Raw genomic sequence first — 20,053 nt, forward strand, 5'->3', positions numbered from 1 at the left:
CATAAAATGCATATTTCACATACTGTATGTGTCTATGTACATTTAAGTTCTTTATGGTTCATGCAGCTTTCCTCAATATGCATAACGCTTCACAGATGCAGTGGCCAAAAACAGAATGGGTACAAATGACAAGACCCACTTTCACAGTTGCATAAGATTCACATTTATTTGGTATCAAGTCCTAAACATTCTAAACATGCTTTTATAACACGTATGGGTCACATTCTTCACAGGTAGTAAAAGTCAGAAGAGCAGAGGAAGAGGCTTATGACATGGGTTAGGAAAAGCACCTCAGACAACCCTCCCAAAACCATACAAACAAGTTACATGGCTGGATTAAACGTCACTAAACATCACGCCAGATTTCACTCAATCAAACTAGGTGTCAGTCCAAAGACCTTCAACCTAATATGTAGAAGTTGGAACAGTGTTGTTGTTAACATAGTGAGTGTTTGTGGGTCTTTTAGGAGTGCGTCTATTCCCTGAGACATCCCCCATGTTTCCAAACCTCTTGTCCTGCTCCGTATGGTTTTCTCAAGCCCCAACATTCACCATTGTTTCTCCTTTTAAAGGGATAGTTCAACCTTGTGTCATTCCAAACCCATATGACCTTCGTTCTTTCTTGGAATTCAATAGATGTTAGGTCGACAGTCTCTAACATTCTGCCAAACATGTTCTTTTGTGTTCCAGAACAACAACGGAAATCTTATGGGTTTGGAATGACATAAGGGTGGGTAAATGATAACAGAATTTAATCCCTTTAAAATTCCCATTGGCTAAAGTAGAATTCCAAAGGGAATTGTTAGAAGATTGAAATAAGTTCCCTGGTTATGGAGTCTTTATGTAAATCTGACAGTACTTTGATAGTCTTTCAATAACCAAATCAGCATACCCGTAACATTCAAGTGAAAGAAATCTGATTGGCTGAAAAGTGTCAAAGCATTAAAATGATTACAATGGATTGACAATAAAACTTGTAAACAGTCGAAAAATAATAAATCGACAAAAAGGTACATTCTCCATGAAAACAATTCTGAAACAGTGTTTACAACAAGAAATATAATACTGTTAATTTCACACTGAGAGAACAACGTTATAATTGCACTGAGAAAAGGTCTTCATTGAAGAGTGAGGTAAACGTTTTATGCTGCATTTGATGGCGGAGTAGTTGATCACACATAACATACTACGTTTATTAATGAAGGCTAGTAGGAAACTTCAGGTGGACATAAGGTACAATTATTTTGCGAGGCAATGACTGAATATGAACCGGCGGAAACGATTTTCTCAATCTCTGAAGTTTCTAGAATGGCAAATGGGATGTAGAAAGAAACAGGGTGACTGGTGCTGTAAAACCAATAAATAACGATTAATACTTTTCCTCAAAGAAAGCACGCAACATGATGACACACAAAAGAGGTAGTTTCAATGTAGAAATTTCAAAAGGAAAATGAATAAAAAGTAACAAATAAGAACGCATTGTAATATATGAAGGAAAAAACACAAAACAAACAGAACTCGACGGGGTGTGGCTGTTTTAATGGCCAGATATTACATCTTTACTCTGGAGTGGATGTTTCCAAATTCAAGATCTAAAAGCTTTCCTCAAGATGAATATTACTCAAGATTCACAGCAAATGCCAGAAACATCACATCATGACTTCACATGGACTAATTTTAAAAAGCAGGTAAGGAAACATATTCCTGAGTTCCTTCCTGAGAACCAGACCAGATAGATGATATTTTTAACAACCAATTCACTTGGAGATGAGAACGTTAAATCAAATATAGCATATTTGACCTCAGTTTCCAATAGAATCAAAGAGAAACTCGTCATATACGTCATATACGGAAAAATCTCTGTTCTTACATTGGTGAAGGCATGTTAAGTCAGTGTGTTTTGGAGTTTTCACCTGTAACAAACACTTATGCCATATCGGGAGTTTAGTCTAACGTCTCGAGAGGAGAGTAAACATTTAGCTAGCGCACACTCTAAAACAACCCCCGCAAGAAAAGAAAACATTCATGAATATCTATGAGTGTAAACAACATACAAAAACCACAAAGGGATACAAACAAATGCATTATGGGATGGATGAAACAATGAAAATGCGTAACAGGCAGTGTTTAAAGATTAAGGACACGCAAAGCGGCACGTGGAAAGAGTGGTAACATTTGGCCTTAGAAATGTTAACTAGAATCGCTGATGGCGATGATAAACAAAGCGAGCACTTTAGTAGCCTTTACAAAGGACCCCAAGTGTTGCCACTCAGTTTTAGCTGCACTTTGTAGGCCTGAGACAGGGTAATACCAGGATGAACACGCGTCTTTGGTATGGACCCTTTGTCATTGTCTGGTGCAAATATGTAAACATTACTTGATGCATATCTAACATGTTTGGAATGTCTGAAATGAGAGTTACAACGAGCACATCCAGTGATGCCTTGGTACAAACGAGAAACAAGGGAAAATAATAATAAAAACAACTTAATCAAATCTCCAGGGCATCGGACAGCTTGTCGTTGCCGGACTGGCTAACATCTCAGTCATTTTTTCTTTCGAATTGGATTTTCAATAAAAGCATTTGATATTCAAAACCAAACAAAATACCCTTCAAAACAACACTTTACCCCTCCCAGTTTGGAAACAAAAGAAAATAAAAACATCTAAAAGGGACCTACAATGTCCAGAATACTACAAACTACTAACCCTACAAGTACATCTGCACTGTGATATCAGAGAGAGATGTGAATCAACTTAAAAAATGGTAACTTTACCCTGTTTAAAACATGTGGGAAGGAACCAGCGACAAACTAGGCCTGATCGAGGGACACTGGCTGCTTGCTCAGATTAAACTATAAAGGAAATCCAATGTTCTCCACACAATGTACACACAACATCAGAACGCAGTCAAATAAAGGCTCTTTGGTAGAGCTTGAAGCCAACTGATGGAAAAGGAATCACAAGTTCACAATTTATGGTGAAAGGTCAGTTCAGTTTTCGGTTTTGAACATTTCCCTTTTAAAGGTGCCCATTCAGGATGTGATTGTATTTATGACTGCATCTCTCAAAGGCCAAACTTGAGCTAATAAATATCAAAACACAACTTCACAGTCACTAAAATAACTCAAGATGCTACCCTGTTCAATTGAGTGCACCGAATGAGGAGTGTGTGTGTGTGATATGGGAAATTTTGATAAAGTAAATATTTATATTTTTGCCTTTCTAGTAAAAATATCAAAACATCCTTAAAACAAGATACATAAGGCTTGTTTTCATTTATCTGGAATTCAGTTTATTTTTCTTACCATATTGCTATTTTTGGTTTTAAAGGGATAGTTCCCCCAAAAATGAAAATGATCTCATACTTTACTCACCCTCATGCAATACCAGATGCATTTGACTTACTTTCTTCTGCTGAACACAAATGAAGATTTTTAGAAGAATATCTCAGCTCTGTCGGTCCATACAATGGAACGACAGAGTGGAGCTTCAAAGTTCTGGCCACCATTCACTTGCATTATATGAACCTACAGAGCTGAGATATTCTTCTAAAAATCTTCATTTGTGTTCTGCAGAAGAAAAAGTCATACACATCTTGGAAGGCATGCGGGTGAGTAAATGCTGAGAGAATTTTCATTTTATGGTGAACTATCCCTTTAAAAACAAATTGTGCAGTTTACGCTTAAAAAAACGTTTTCAAATTTTTAAAAAGTTAAAGTAAAAGACAAAAGTCAATTTGTCATGTTTTTAAGATGCTTAGATATTAATTTTTACTGGAAAACAAGAATACTGTTTAAAAACTGATTTCTTGCAATGTAAACCACATTTCAATGCGTTTGATTTATTGAAAGGCGCCATTTTTTTGTTGTTGAGCAGAGCAGTGCTCACTTCCCTACAACTTTGCATAACACTTTGGTCAAAAAAAAAAAAAAAAAAGAAAAAAGAAAACAAAATCAATATTAACAGACATATTCTGTTGTCAAATAGAATTCTCATTTTGTCCCCAGCCTATGATTGTGAAACATATCTGTACACCTCTCTTTGTGTAAACAATCACACTCTCCGTGACTACTGTCTTTGAGAACTGCTGTGCAATGCAAATGCATATTGCAAGCAGAACCAACACATGCATAAGACAAGACTCAAACACTCAATATAGTGTCAGTGTTAACTTCCCAATCAGCACGGAGCATCGCGAACCGAGAGAGTACGTTTAACAGTTTCTTCCTGAGGTAGTCGTTCAATAAAGCATAATTAATTTCATACATATCTGTCCCCTATCAGCACCCAAAAGAAAAGAGAATAAAGGTAAAAAATAAAAAGCTAGTGGTAGATCTAATCTGATCAGTGGTTACACCGTCACATATTGCAGTTGGACTGAAGCGTGTGAAATCCACTGCGCTTATTGTGCATTTCCATTTGAAAAAGAAGCATGTGCACAGTGTGGATCAACATACATTCAGCTCTGTCTGGTAATAAATAGAGAGAAAATCAAAACTAAACTAAACTAAATGTATAAAATACTGTAGTTTCTTGTCACATTCATGAGAGGAGGAGTCAGGCACCAGGCGTCCCACCCCAAATAACACCCCGCCCCCGTGCAATAGATGGGGAGGGTGTTGTCAAGGGGCGGGGCTAGTTGGCAGGGGCGGTACCCTTTGCACTCACAAAGGGGGAGGAGCCTGTCCTGTAGTTGTTCAGACTGGACTTACAGGAGTGCAATACTGCCTTAAACAGCAGGGGGAGCTGCTCCAAAGGAATATTGACCAGCTTCCCTGAAATTTGATGGTAGAATGCGTGAGATCAGATCCTTAACAAACATGAAGAAAATCAATAATACAGTAGAATGCTTACCTGCAATGCAGCGTATTTCTGGCAGACACATCATGATCTCTGGAAAGCGTTTGGGCTGGTGAGGGTACTTATACTCCGTGTAGTCCTGACAAACGTACCAGTAACGCTTGTTCAGCTGCTCCAACTGGGTCATATTAGTCAGACCACGAATATCTAGACAAATAGAAAGAAATATCTTTATATATTGTCTAATCAATGTCTGTGCATACATCTTCACTTCTTTAATATCAGAGCAGCATTTTGGACCAATGAGATTTCACTATGGGTGGAGTTACCCAGAACAAAAGTGACAAAATGTCTTGTTGGGTGTCCTTATCTGCAGCGACTGTGACACAAAACAATACATTTAATCTATTGTTTAGATTATATTTTCTGGGTAGCTCCGCCCATAATCAAACCTCAGTGGTCCAAAATCATGCTGCCCATAGCTGTATATTAAACATCAAATATGTTCTGGTTTGTTGACAGTTTGTTACCTCAAGCAGAATGATTTCTTTCAGTAAGGAAAAATGACTTGTTTCTAGAAACGTGTTGTGTTGCACCTAGTTTGGACGATGTGTGATACTGCTAAACACTGCACTATTCTTTGACATTAACTATATAGTAACCAATATATTTTTTTCAGCTTCAATGCAAAGCGATTTAAGCCAGATCCCGCCTAAACCCCCACCCATCCACCACCACCAAAAAAACAAAAACAAAAACACCTGCCACACAGAACGGTTATTTGCACCCCAAAAGACTTTTGGAAACAGAAATTTACAACAAACTGCATTGTACGTTTCGCTTCAGTGGCATGGGGTTTAACGCCAGTGAGACTGTGTTTCCAACCTGGGTTCGATTCTGCATTTGTCGCACTCTTTTTCCCATTCTGTTCAGCGAGTAAAGATGCTGACTACCACACCTGGAGTCGCAAGTTTGAATCCAGGGCGTGCTGTGTGAATCCAGTCAGGCTTCCTAAGCAACCAATTAGCCCGGTTGCTAGGGTGGGTAGTGTTACGTAGGTTTAACCTCCTCATGGTCACTATAATGTGGTTCTCGCTCTTGCTGAGGCACGTGAGTTGTTTGTGGATGCCGTGGAGTATTGCGTGAAGCCTCCACACGTGCTAGGTCTCCACGGTAACGCGATTCATCCTCCGCCACCCGGATAGAGGTGAGTCACTACACCACCATGAGGACCTAGAGCGCATTGGGTATTGGGCAGTCCAAATTGGCCAGAAAAAAATATATACTATTGGTATGTAAAATTTATATAAATGTAGTTTTAATAGAGAAATACTTTTTCATTCGCAGAAACCATAGACGTGATGCAATTAACAATGGTGTTACTACAGTAATATAGTGTTTATAGCAAAGTAACCATGTTTAATTTTGTGGTTAGTATGATTTTACTCTAAATACTAACCATACTAACCATAGTATCACCATGGTATTTTACTGTCATAAAACCTAGAGGTACCTTTGAGTACCTCAAAGTCTACCACGATGCAATTTCGATTAGATTATATTCAAGGGCCTGCGATCGATATTACGATATAATATTAGATTTTATCGGGCATGTGAGCTACTCCTGATGTCAGTCACCGGAGCTTGCAGCCATGTTGATGGCACAACTTCAGGCTTCAGTCACTCCGTGCACATCCGTGTGGCCACACGAGAAGCATTTAGCGCTTAATATCAATTGCTGCATTGCCTGGTGGAAATGTGGACGGATGTGGCTGGCAAGAGAATTTCAAAGTAAAGATGCATCTTAAAATAATTATACATTGATGTTTACTCGCTGAATTGATGACATTGTACCACTGGTGATTTGATCGGTCCAGATCGATGGAGCGTTACACCCCTAGTAAAACAATGGTGCATCTTTGTAAAGGAAGGTTTAGGGTTAGGTTTAGAGTGTCTGTGGGACTCTAAATAAACACAATAAATATGCTGCTGTGATGCCCCTATACTGTTAGTATTTAATTAGGGAAGCAAATATTATCTGACACTATTTGTACTTGGGTGTAAACAGTATCTACCTTAATTTGCACCAGGGTGCATAAAGCATCTGCCACAAAAAAGGTTATTCTGACTTTTTATCTCATTTGTAAGAATTGTTATACTGCAATTGTGAGATATTAAGTCATAACTCCAAGAAATAAAGTCAGAATTTCCCTTTTTATTTTTTTATTCCATGTCGGGATCCAGCTTCCACAGTATTGGTAGTAATAGGTAATAATTGGTAATAACTATTTCTTGCAATTGTGAGTTTATATCATTCTACAGTAAGTTTATATCACAACTGCAAGAAATAAAGTCATAATTGTGATAAAGTCAAAATGACCTTTTATATGAATTTTGTATTCTGAGGCCGGATCAAGGAACCATACAATGCTGCTCTACATGATGCTAATTGGTTGAAATGTTTTTTTTTTTGCATTGTCTAACAGTGTCTGAATTTATTGTCCTATAAAAACCTGTTATATGAACCATAGTTCACATTATTTTGTCTTCTACCACACAGGAAAGATATGACAATAAACCTGCTTTGATGGAATGGAGAATGAAGAATGGAGAGTATTTTCTCAGACACAACTCACAGAAATATTTGAAAAAATATCTAAACCATACAGTATGAAATGTATGAAGTATCCCCTTCACAACGACAGTGTATAATGTTTTTTAAGAACCAAGAACTGCAAGTACAGATTTTGGGCTATTTGAGTGTTCAAACATGTAATTAATTGATCCTTTTAAATATTAAATGAATTTTCATGCAATAAACTGAAGCTAAAAGATAAGGTGATTTTTTTTTTATTGTCATAGAAACAAACAACTAAAGTCTAGCTTGCGGTTGTGTTATTTTACCTTGGTTGAGGAAGTTGATGGCCTTCATGCAGGCATACTCCTCATTGCTGACCTTCATCTGATGGAATTTACGGAACAAATAGATCAGCTTCTCCATCACCTCCATGCCATCCTCACTGAAACTACACACACACACACACACACACACACACACACACACACACACACTCAATTGACTATATACACACTTCAAATAGTGACAGTTGACCTCACAATTACATCACTAAGGTAGGGTGAAGGGGGAGGTTGTTTTTTTTTGGGATAGCAGAAAGATGACAGAACCTGACAAGGAGAAGGCAAGGGTGATGGGACTGGGACACAAAACGGGCTGAACTAGAACATGCATCTCCAGCATGAGTGGTGTATGTGCACTATGCGGTTACATATACGCTCATCGCGTAGGCCAATAAAACTAGAGTTTTTGACGTGCTTAATTTATGTAAGGCACTAATGAGATAAGAATATGGGAGAGTGGGAGAACTCATGAGTTGCCTTAATAATGTTTTAGTGATAAAGCATTGCATACGAGACATGCTTTAGTGCTAAATTACTTCATAAAGCCATCACAAAAAAGCCAACCAGAGCCAAGATACACAGTACCATTACCTTTCAATCTTCAGCCATCCATGCAAAAAAAGAAGCTTAAACCAGCTTAAGGTGGTTAACTGGTTTCCTAATCAACTTGACTAGGTTGGGAAACTGGATAAACCAGCTTAGTCCACCAAGCAACATTAGGCAGTTTGTTTTCCTTCTTTTTTCACTTTTATTTTTTGCATTTATGCTTTCCTGAATTTGTTTGCTCTCTTCATATATCAGCCGTTCTCTTTTAAATACAACTGTCTCTTTGAACTCTCTTCCTATAGGTAGGTCGTGACTTCAGTGTGTTCCTGCCCAGTAAAAGGGAATGTTTCATGACCTGATACCTGATGCCCTGCATTTGTACCCAACATGCAACAGTAAATCTAGCCAAGAGATCCAGAGGAGATGGTTCAGCGGTCAGGTGATTCCAGACTAATTTACACACTACACAAACTCTCCCCCTCAATGTCAGCACACAGTTCACACAGTTATATCCTACACACCTATTAAATATGGCTTTAAAATTGGTAGCTGGAATTAGCCCAAAACCAACATCCCGGGTCAAAATTTACAAAAGATTTCCACCGAGCTTCTATTATTGATGTTTCAATATTATAGAGTTGTGAGTAGTCCACATGATGTGTCAATTTGTGACAGCAGTATTTCAATTATTCATTGTTTTGACCTTTTTAATGTGCAATGCAAATATTTAGAGAGCAGGCTTGCCGGTGGCAGATATATACAAAATGCAATTTAATAACAGCAAATGAAATGAGCACACATTTATACACAATGTTCACACACACAATTTCTCTAAAGGGATATAAAACATTATAAGATTGAAATGCAGATGCATTGAGGATTCAGTGTTCAGAGCGTCAAGCACCCCATGAAGGTATACAATTTTGTGTCTCACAAGACGCAGTCAATGGCTAACAACATGTGTGATATCGGTCTGTAGGCCCCACACAAAACTTCAGTATGAATTTAGAAAACATGAAATCACAATCACGCAAGACATATGTGGAGTCAGTGAAGATGTTAAATGTGTCGATAAACATGATCAGTTTTTTTTTTTTATCAGGGTGAGGAAAGCAGACTCATTTCAGATGAGCAGGTAAGAATTGTAATTTTCTGAAAGGGTTCATGTTTGTCTGAAACATTAACCTTAATGCTTTTTTGGAATGCTTGATATGATACACGGTGTATAAATATTTAAGAGTGAATGTAATTGTCTATGGACCAGACCCACATTTGGACCCCCCCAATGCTCAAACAAAATCTATGCCATTGGTCTATTCTTATCAGTTATCACACATTTATACAGAGACAGAGTTACTCTCTCTCGCTAGCTGTTTTTCTCCCCCACAGTCAGACAGACAGACAGACAGACAGACAGACACACACACACACACACACCCTCCATCCAAAGATGCCTAAGAACACCTGAAGCATGGAGAACAGTCAGTCGTGATTTAAAACTGCTGCACTAGATATCGCAACAAGCCCCTCTCATGCCGACAGAAAATGAAGGCAATATTTATTTATTTCAGGCACATCTACTAAGTTTAGGACAAATTAGTTATTTTTAGTAATGTCCAATTAATAATGTGGATGAGAAAACAAAACAACATTTGGCATAAACTATGTACCTACCTGTAAATATAGTGAAGAATTTAACCAAAAATTTATTTCACAACAAAATGAAACATAAAATGTCACACTGGAACCTGAATAATGACTCTGTGCACTTTCAATCTGTTCATTGAAACAACCTGTCCGAATGAACAGATTCATTGAAATGCCAGTCAGTGCAATTTCAGCCAGACTAAAACAATAATTTGTCTTATTTGTGTGTGTATTTTCTCTCCTTTCCTCCCCAATTTGGAATGCTCAATTACCAATGCGCTCTGGGTCCTCATGGTGGCATAGTGACTCGCCTCAATCGCGGTGGTGGAGGACGAATCCACGCATCTTCTCACGTGGCTTGTTGAGCCATCCGTGGAGACATATCGCATGTGGAGGCTTCACTCTACTCCCACGTCCATGCACAACTCACCACGTGCCCCACTGAGAGCGAGAACCACACATTATAGTGATCATGAGCAGGTTACCCCATGTGACTCTACCCACCCTAGCAACTGGGCCAATTGGTTGCTGAGGAAGCCTGACTGGAGTCACTCAGCACACCCTGGATTGGAACTTGAAATTCCAGGTGTGGTAGTCAGCGTCTTTACTCGCTGAGCTACCCAGGCCCCCCCATAATTTGTCTTTTTAATATGTCATGTAAATGCTTTAGTCCAACTGAAATCATATCGTCTGATTTTTGCGAAGACTAACAGACCTAGATAATCAGTCAACTATCGGACCTCGACGTTGTGCATGTGCTCCGAAAGACAGAGGTGACAGGAAGTGTGTCATTCCGTATTGTGTCATGTATACTTGAACAGACAGATGAAGACTGTAGCTTATAAACTGTGCATGTAAACCAACTGAGTGTCTTGAATGCAATATAACTAGGATGAATTAATTGATTGAATTAATGAAAAATATGTCGTTCTACTATCATCATAGTCCACAAAGCACACGGTTCCTCACCTCTGCAGCTCGTCATCTGACGGAGTGTATTTGTCAGTAACGTTGGCGAGATCACCTAGGACCTGTGCACTGTAGACCGTCAGACAGGCCAGAAGGATGAGCTCCTGCCAGGTAGAGCTCAGGAGCCGTGTGTAGTCCTCAATGGACAGCTCACAGAAAAAAGGAAGCTTCTTGATCCAGGAGATCTGTCTGAAGAGCAGCTCATCCGCCAGCCGACACAACAGAGCAAAGAGCTCCACCTGAGTTACCCGATACCTACACAAAAGAGAAAAAGATACAATTCTTATAACTAGATGTTTACTAGCGGTGCTTGGCCTTGCAAAACTCTCTCCATGATGCTGGGTGGTTGCAAGGGCGTTGCTATGTGGTTGATAAGGTGTTCTTTGTGGCTGATAGTGGTTACCTACTAGCCCAAATAAAAAAAGCCCTCCACCAATTCTCTATGATATACTGGTCCCTAGTCTTATCATAGATCACTTAAACCCCTAACCATAGTAGTAATAGTTATGCTTGCCTTAGCAAACACCATTAATGAAGATTTTCACAATCTATTTCCATTATTTGTATGGATATTTGGATGCAGTGTATGTCTTTAGAAGAGATATGATATGTGTGGGTGAGAAACAGAACAAATTTCAGTCCTTTTTTTTACTATAAATCTCCATGTTTACTTTCACTTTCAGATGTAAAAGTGAAGATTGAGAGTAAAAAGGACTTAAATATTGATCTGTTCCTCCCCCACACCTATCATATCATATCACTTCTGAAGACATGGATTTATCCACTGGAGTCATATTGATTATTTCTGTACTGTCTTTGTGCTTTTTGGAGCTTCAAATATCTGGCCAACATTCACTTGCATTGTATGGACCTACAGAGCTGCGATATTCTTCTAAAAATCTTTGTTTTTGTTCTGCTGAAGAAAGAAAGTCTTACACATCTGAGATGGAATGAGAGTGATAAATGAGGAGAAATTGTAATCTTTGGGTGAACCATTTACAAAAAAAAAACTTATGCTCAAAGCACCATGGCCATAAGTTGGCATTACAATGTGTTACATATTAAGTAACAATGAACACACTTGCTACTTTTATTATTTTTTTTTAATTAAAGGGCAATATTTGCCCCCTGTTTTTTTATCTTTATATTTTCTAACCTAAAACACACGGTCACCTTTTATGCAAAATAATTTAAAGGAATATTCCGGGTTCAATACAAGTTAAGCTCAATCGACAGCATTTGTGGCATAATGTTGATTACCACAAAAAATAATTACAACCCTTGTTTAAATTTTAAAACAAAAAAATTAATAAATTGTGGATATAGTAAGGCACTTACACTGGAAGTTAATAGGACAGTCCATAAATATTAAAATTAACCCTTTTTACAGACTGTGATGACTCGTTTCCACCTTATTTAGCAGCATTAATCTAGCTAACTTTTTTATACTCACAATTTTGTAATTACTTAATGTAAATTTTTTATTTATAATTATACTTCATACAGCTGCTGAGGGAGTGACAGAACATTTGCCTGTTTCTCTCTTCTGTCTACTGTTACCAACAGCACTATTATTTTTTCTTCTTTTTGACGTCTGTGAAAGTGTAATAGTGGATTTTTTTCTTTTGCTGTTGGAGCAAACGGGTAAGCAAAAATGATCTTTGCTGTGGTCTCCAATTCACCGCTATACAAGTTTACCGTTCATTCATTTACTTCCACATTACATACTAGGATATGTGAAAAGGGTCCAAATACACGGTTTCAAAATTATAGCCACAAGAGACAAACGTTATACATGTTTACATGATTTTAGTGTGATAAAATCATACAGGCTGGGAACTTTATCTGTGTTAAGTTATATCCAATATTGCAATGTTGTCATGAAAATGTTGTACTCATGTAATTCTGGTATTGTATACAACTTTACACAACTAAGATTAGTTTAAATGTTAATGGACTGGCCCCATTAACTTCCATTGCAAGTGCCTCACTGTAATAGCGAATATAGCTTAAATAAAGGGGGGCAAGTCAATTTTTTAAATTTTTTTATGGTAATCAACATTATGCCACAAAGTGCTGTTGATTGAACTTGTATTGAACCCGGAATATTCTTTTAAAACAAATGATCAGGGAATAAGTCATTTGTTACCTATTAAATAAAATCAGCATCAACTGAAATTGTATGTGATAGTGTCTAACTAGGCCAAGAATAAATTAAATTCAGAATTTTGGGGGCATTTTGCCCTGAACCCCCATTCATCTCTGACCTTGTTTCAAAATGACAAATGGCCTGCTCGACTGCTGACTGAATGAAGTATCTTTACCCTTCCTCGATGAGCATGGGCGTGCCAAGAGGGGCCAGCTCCTCTGCTGCCACCAGCTGGCTGATGAGGGTATGACTCTGAGGGTACAGACTCCGTGGCTGGGCGGCGTATCCAAACAGATGGGGCAGGAACTGGAAATGCTGAGCCATAGCATTGCCAATGTACTGTTCCCTCAAAGCAGCCGTGTAGCCATTCAGCTCTACAGAGCGACTGTGCCGAAAAAGTGGAAAGGAAAGATTTCGCATGTTCAAGTTGAGTTGACTTGGTCAAGTTTATCTACTAATAACTCAGAAAGTCATGAAAAGATCCATATTTATTTTAAGTGCAAAATCTAAGCAATTCCCCTTTAATGTACAGTACTGTGCAAAAGTCTTAGGCACATAAGATTTTTCACAAAAACATTTGTCTTAAAATGGTTATTTATATATTCAGCTTTAATGTGTCAATGGGAAATATACATTTTAGACTCTCAAACATTCTTTTGCAAACAGAAAAGATTAGAATAGAAGAACAGGGAGCCCTGCAACAGATGTCAAGACCCCTCAGAGCCCCCCACTGAACATCATGTCAGTTTGAGATTACATAAAGAGAGAGAAGCAATTGAGACAGTCTAAATAGATAGAAGAACTGTGGCGAATTCTCCAGAAGCTTGGAACATCATGTCTGCCAACAACCAAGAAAAGCGGTGTCCAGGTGTAAATAGGAGAATCTGTGCTGTTTTTCACAAGTGCCTAAAACTTTTGCACAGTACTGTATATAACAACGTTCTCACAATTAGCTGTTATGATCTGATGCTCTAAAAATACTTTTTTGATGTAGAGGATATTTTCATTCATTTTAAACACTCAAACATTTGAAGGACTGTAATCAAAGTAAATTTATCCTTTAATGTTCTTTGTGAAATATTCCCAGATGGAATTCCAGATCCTGTTGTTTTTGCAGTGGAGGTGGGAATACTCACTTGGATGAAAGTGTGGAGACAGGAGAGGGCTGGTTCCCATCAGAGACACCATTGCCAGGGGAACTGTGGTCACTGTCACCGTTGTTTCCCCATGTGTGTTCTGGCATGTTAGCTTCATCTTTAAACTCCTGTCCGGACATAATCCTTTCAATTTCCTCATCGGAAATCTGCACAGAGAGAGGGGAAAGATTATTTTATTTTTATATATTTTTAATAAAAATTACAAAGCTCTGAAAATACAATACAAGTTACTGCAGAAAAGATTTCAAATGTAAAGTAGTCTGCAGGGCCCATAATCTCCAAGTCAATTTAAATGAGGAGAGGCAGATGAAGAGAGAGGTTATTTAGTGACTGCACACATGCATGAGACTCATTATTACTCTTAATAAAACAAACTACGGAAAGAGACAAACAAGTGTTTCAGTCAAGGCCAGGTACTAAAATTCAAGCCATCTGTAACAGCTCAAAAAGTGATTTTTTTTTTTTTTTGCATAAGATGAACCAACCAACTATTGTGTGTTCCAGACGCAATTAAGTCGAGTCAATAAGACAACGGTCTCTAGTGCTCATACAGGCTGGGAACAGGTGCAACAAGAGTGCTTTACCCAGTAACAAAGCTAAGCTTTTATACATTAAAAATGTTATATCTTTTATATAAAAATAGTAAACATTATTCACCAGGCTAAACCGTTCCAGATACTAAAATTACATATTTGTCAGTGAACTAAATATAAATATTTTTTGGATCATTTATATCAGAATTATTTATAGTTATATTTTAGATTATCTAGATTTTAGTATTTTTGTCTGTACCTTTTTTGTCTAGTAATTATACACACACACACACACACACACACACACACACACACACACACACACACACGTAGTGTTTCCATGTTATATGGGGACTTTCCATAGACATAATGGTTTTTATACTGTACAAACTTTATATTATATCCCCTAAACCTAACCCTACCCCTAAACCTAACCCTCACAGAAAACATTCTGCATTTTTACATTTTCAAAAAACATAATTTAGTATGATTTATAAGCTGTTTTCCTCATGGGGACCGACAAAATGTCCCCACAAGGTCAAAAATTTCAGGTTTTACTATCCTTATGGGGACATTTGGTCCCCACAAAGTGATAAATACACGCTCACACACACACACACACACACACACACACACACACACACACACACAGTATATATCTTTTAAAAAAGCAAAATTGTGTGGCATTTTTATATCAAATATATATATATATGTGTGTTTGCCAATGGGGTAAGAAAAATAAACCTATGGCATTTCCAGATAAATTCATTTAGAACAAGTCTTAACATATACAATTTTACTTCCCAGGTAAATTTATCTAATTTAACAGGATGATTCACCCCCCAATAAAATTCTATCATAATTTGGATGTGAATATGAACATGTTGTTCCAGACCTGTATTACTATATTATTATTATGATGGAACACAGGAGATGTCAGGCAGCATTCACATTCATTGTATCTTTTTCCATATACTGAAAGCGAAGGGTGACTGACGATTCATCCTTTTGTGTTCTACGAAACAAAGGAAATTAAACAGGATTGGACAGTGTGGAAAATTTCCATGACAATGGCAACATTTTTGCAAAACAAAATTACGTGCTTCATTACACGTTTCGCTGAAGTTTCCCAGTGAAATGTCCAGTAGGGGGCGCCAAAAGAGAGTGAAATTATGTTGTAATCAGACGAGGCTTTTAAGGTGAATATTAGATGGAGGTTTTAATGAGTAAAATGTACCACACTTACCTAAAACTTTAGCATAAACCTAACCAGTAGTGTTAAAAAAATATATATCCTTACTCTAAACAGCACTTAAACGTAACTGATAGTGTTTTAAAAGCAAATTTGACACGAAAAGTCAAGTCAATTTTATTTGTATAGCGCCTTTCACAACACACTTAGCATTAACAGACGATAAAACTGTAATGTCTATAATGTCGATGAATCATCATTGTGTTTAAAAATAAGTACTTAAATAATAATTGTATTAATAACCCAGTGAAAAAAAAAGCATAGTGACTGTAGCAACCACGTCATATCGTATCACTTCGTTGCACATAAAACTCAGTTTAGTGATAGTACTGTTTATTCTATGAGACTTGGTTGGGTTTGGAACAACCTGAGGTTGAGTAACATCTTTGAGTGAACTATTCCTTTAAAGATATATCATATTTAAATTTACAAACAAGACAAAAATATTAATTAAGAATTCAAAAATCTACAAGTATGTGCCAGTATACTCTATAATAAGATGAGTCACCATACCAAATGCTTTACCTTACAGTACATTTTGAGATATATTTTCAAATGTAGAAAACCACCAAACACAATTTTTCAATGAGGTCAGCTGATGATGATTGAGAAGAATGACAAGGCAATCTATTCACTAGAACGTTGGCCTTGAGAACAGGGACTCCACTAATGAAATTAACGTCTTTAAATTGTGCTGAGGTCACAAGGCCGTTTATCAGCACGTCAGCCTATTTATCCCAAAACTCAATTCCACTCGTCTTCATGTGCACCAACACAAATCATCTCTATTTCCTCTATTCACACCTTGAGAGGGCATGAACGCAAATGCTACATATGCTTTAATAGAAGGTGGACACAAGAAAAACAGAAGACTACCAAGGAACACTCGATTAATAGCAGGGCAGGGATGGAGTTATGAATTAATGACTTGGAAAAAGTTGGAATAATGTGAATATCAAGAGCAAAGTATGGAAGTGATTTAGAGAACAGAAAGCTCAGGGCAGGGCAGGGCATGCATTTACAGTGAATGAGAGGGGTCATGCGTACCTGTACGGGACCGATGCTTTTGTTTCGTCCGCCTGGCATGCCATCCTCTCTGATTGCTGCAAAACAAAAAGCCAATTAATAAGCGGTGAGTCAATTTAAAAAGAATTTTACCTTCAAAATGAGAATTTCTGTTTGCCTTTGAAATATTTAGCCGCTTTTCAACATTCGAATGAAAATGACAGACAAAGAGGTTTGTGTATTTCTCATTAAGGGGATCTTGATGCTAACCGCAACACAACAATGCAAGTATGCTTTTAACAAAATTAAGATTTGGGGTAGAAAGGCAGACATTGTAACTTTTGATACACATTATATAACCTAAGCATAAGGAAAGAGCTGGAGTTAGTTTAATACTTCTACTTGGGTACATGCAAATACTTGGACACACTACTGTGGTTGCATTGATGAGTATTACATGAAATTTCAAACAGTCTGACATGTCTATAATTCTTCATATGCTACCTTAAAGCAATAAGCTTCTCAAAACCATGCTTTACAGTGATTTTACCAGTGATGATTTTTTTTTGAAGATAGAGCTCTGTCAGCTCCTTATAATAGAAGTTTGCGGGTGCCAGCACTTTGACGGTCCAAAAGTCACATTCAGAAATGAATGTCTTATGAAGCAAATTGCTAAGTTTGTGTAACAAATAAACTGATAAGTCAAACTTTATTAACTTTTAAAAAGCACTTCTTGCCAGCAGCTGACGTGAAGCGTGACCTAAGAGTCTCGGCAAGTTCACGCGAGAATTTGGAAGCGACTCTTATTTACAACAGAACAACAACGTCAACTGAGAGTTTGGCTATTTCAAACAGCATCAGAGCTCTGGATGAAAGAGCCAATTTAAAGTTAGAAATATTTTCATTATCAACTTGTTTCTTACATAAACATATCGATTTGCTTCAGAAGACATTCATTGATCGACTGGAGTCAAGTGGATTACTTTTGTGCTGCCTAAATGTGACTTTTCAACCGTCAAAGTGCTGGCACCCGTGAACTTCTATTATAAAGACCCAACAGAGCTCTATCTTCTAAAAATCTTCATTAGTGTTCTGCTGAAGAAAGAGTCACACACATCTGCGATGGCATCAGGGTAAGTGAATAATGAGAGACGTTTCTTTTTTGGGTGAACTATTCCTTTAAGAACATTTTTGAATACTGATGGGCTAACCTCTCTTTCTTATCTCTCTTGTAGACTTTTAGACTTTGTATTGATCAAATGTTTATACTAACTGACTAAAGAAACAGCTAACTCATAATTATACCCTGCATGATTCTAAGGGAAATAAAGATAGGAAATGTGTAGCTTGTTCCCTGTACAGTATCCACTTACACCCATCTATAACCAAAAATACTACATTAGTTAACAGTAAATAATAAAATATAACAATATTTAAAGATGACATTATATGAAATACAACCTTATTTATGTTCTTATCTGTAGTCTTTTTCAGTGGTACATTCAAATTACTTGAATACTCTGGAGTGCTCTCCTTCAACCTTTGCAATTGTGAATGACTGCAATGGCCACTAGAGGGCAGTGGATATTATTTTAAAATATTTCCCACCGGCTGTCCGTCAAGTCTTGAGTGCTTTTTACCCATTACTTATGGAGTCGTTGGAGAGTTGTATTGCAATAAGGAAGCCATTTCAGCTGATGTCTACCAGTCTTTCCTTCAAATGTTTTCTTCACACAGAGAAAAAGGATTTTTGCTGTTTGTTCAATTTATTTAATTAAAAATGAACTAAAGCAATATAATTCTAGAACATATTGTCACAACTTAATTTCAATGCGTCCTATCCATTTAAATTATCAAAATGGAAGTTTATTTAATCCATATGAGTTGGGACTACATGAATACTTTGTGGTGTTAATGTAGCATTGATGAAACTAGGCAGGTTCTTTACATTTCCAGCATGCTTTTCATGGGACTGGATTGGAAGAAATTTTTTCAAATTAAAGGGGTAGTTTACCAAAAAATGAAAATTCTCTCATTTACTCACTCTCATGCCATCCCAGATGTGTATGACTTACTTTCTTCTACAGAATAAAAACAAAGATTTTTAGCTCTGTAGGTCCATACAATGCAAGTGAATGTTGGCCAGAATTTGAAGCTCTTAAAAGCACATAAAGGCAGCATAAAAGTAATCCATAAGACTCCAGTTGTTAAATATATGTCTTCTGAAGCAATATGATAGGTGTGGGTGAGAAAAAGAGTAATATTTTTTGCCTGCCCAGTAGGTGGCACTATGCATAAAGAATGCAAATCACCAAAAACAAAAGAAGAAGAATGTGTCATTGAAAGTGAAATTGGAGATTTACAGTAAAAAGGACTTAAATATAGATCTGTTTGTCACCCACACTTATAATGCTTCTGAGGATATGGATTACTTTTATGCTGCCTTTGTGATTTTTGAGCATCAAAGTTCTTGTCACATTCACTTGCATTGTATGGACCTACAGAGCTGAAATATTCTTCTAAAAATCTTCACTTGTGTTCAGCAGAAGAAAAAGTCATTCACATCAGGGATGGCATGAGGGTGAGTAAAGTTTCACTTTTGAGTGAACTATCCCTTTAAGTGTTATTCTGTTATTTTTAGAGTAAGATGACAATAGGAAGAGATTTGTTAATGTTTAATGTTTTGTTATATTGATATTTAAAAAGAGTGTCTGTTAGGCTGGAGTTTTGGGAGTTACCATTGTGGCGAAGAATGTTGCTTGAGCCTAGGTTGAGAATGGACATTCACGTTTTATGTGATACATGATTCGAGTCCTGCTTTGATCTATAAGCAGTTGCTATTAAAATGACTGTAACAGTTTCACTCTTACACTTGCTTGCATGCCATATACAGTACTAATGATTTATAAAAACAAATTACGCTGGTTTGGTGCAGGTCTAGCTAATGGACAAGCATAGCAAAGCTGGTGAGGCTGATTGAGCAAGGTGGTGTTGCTGGTTATGCTTTTCAGCTAACGTGGTCTTGCTTTTTATAATACTGTAAGCAGGTCAGTTGTTTGTGGTTAGGCAGGCT

The 20,053-nt window shown here is 37.3% G+C and overlaps 1 protein-coding gene and 1 long non-coding RNA gene across 2 annotated transcripts in view; one reads left to right on the top strand and one right to left on the bottom strand.

Annotated features, from left to right (window-relative positions):
* Positions 1-4,477: 4,477 nt before the first annotated feature.
* Positions 4,478-20,053, bottom strand: part of nr6a1a (nuclear receptor subfamily 6, group A, member 1a) — a 31,912-nt gene continuing 16,336 nt past the window's right edge. Inside the window, exons 3-9 of the mRNA XM_052094529.1 lie at positions 17,023-17,078; positions 14,170-14,336; positions 13,209-13,418; positions 10,885-11,139; positions 7,708-7,829; positions 4,858-5,010; positions 4,478-4,778 (exon numbers count right to left, since the gene is read on the bottom strand). Coding sequence (XP_051950489.1) covers positions 4,639-4,778; positions 4,858-5,010; positions 7,708-7,829; positions 10,885-11,139; positions 13,209-13,418; positions 14,170-14,336; positions 17,023-17,078 — 1,103 coding nt within the window. The 3' untranslated portion in view covers positions 4,478-4,638. The remainder of the gene's footprint in view (positions 4,779-4,857; positions 5,011-7,707; positions 7,830-10,884; positions 11,140-13,208; positions 13,419-14,169; positions 14,337-17,022; positions 17,079-20,053) is intronic.
* The window catches only part of LOC127621083 (uncharacterized), a 91,739-nt gene continuing 89,507 nt past the window's right edge, over positions 17,822-20,053 (top strand). The window contains exon 1 of the long non-coding RNA XR_007967830.1: positions 17,822-18,113. This is a non-coding gene — a long non-coding RNA (uncharacterized LOC127621083). The remainder of the gene's footprint in view (positions 18,114-20,053) is intronic.

This window comes from Xyrauchen texanus, chromosome 27 (assembly GCF_025860055.1).
Source record: "Xyrauchen texanus isolate HMW12.3.18 chromosome 27, RBS_HiC_50CHRs, whole genome shotgun sequence".
NCBI lineage: Eukaryota > Metazoa > Chordata > Actinopteri > Cypriniformes > Catostomidae > Xyrauchen > Xyrauchen texanus.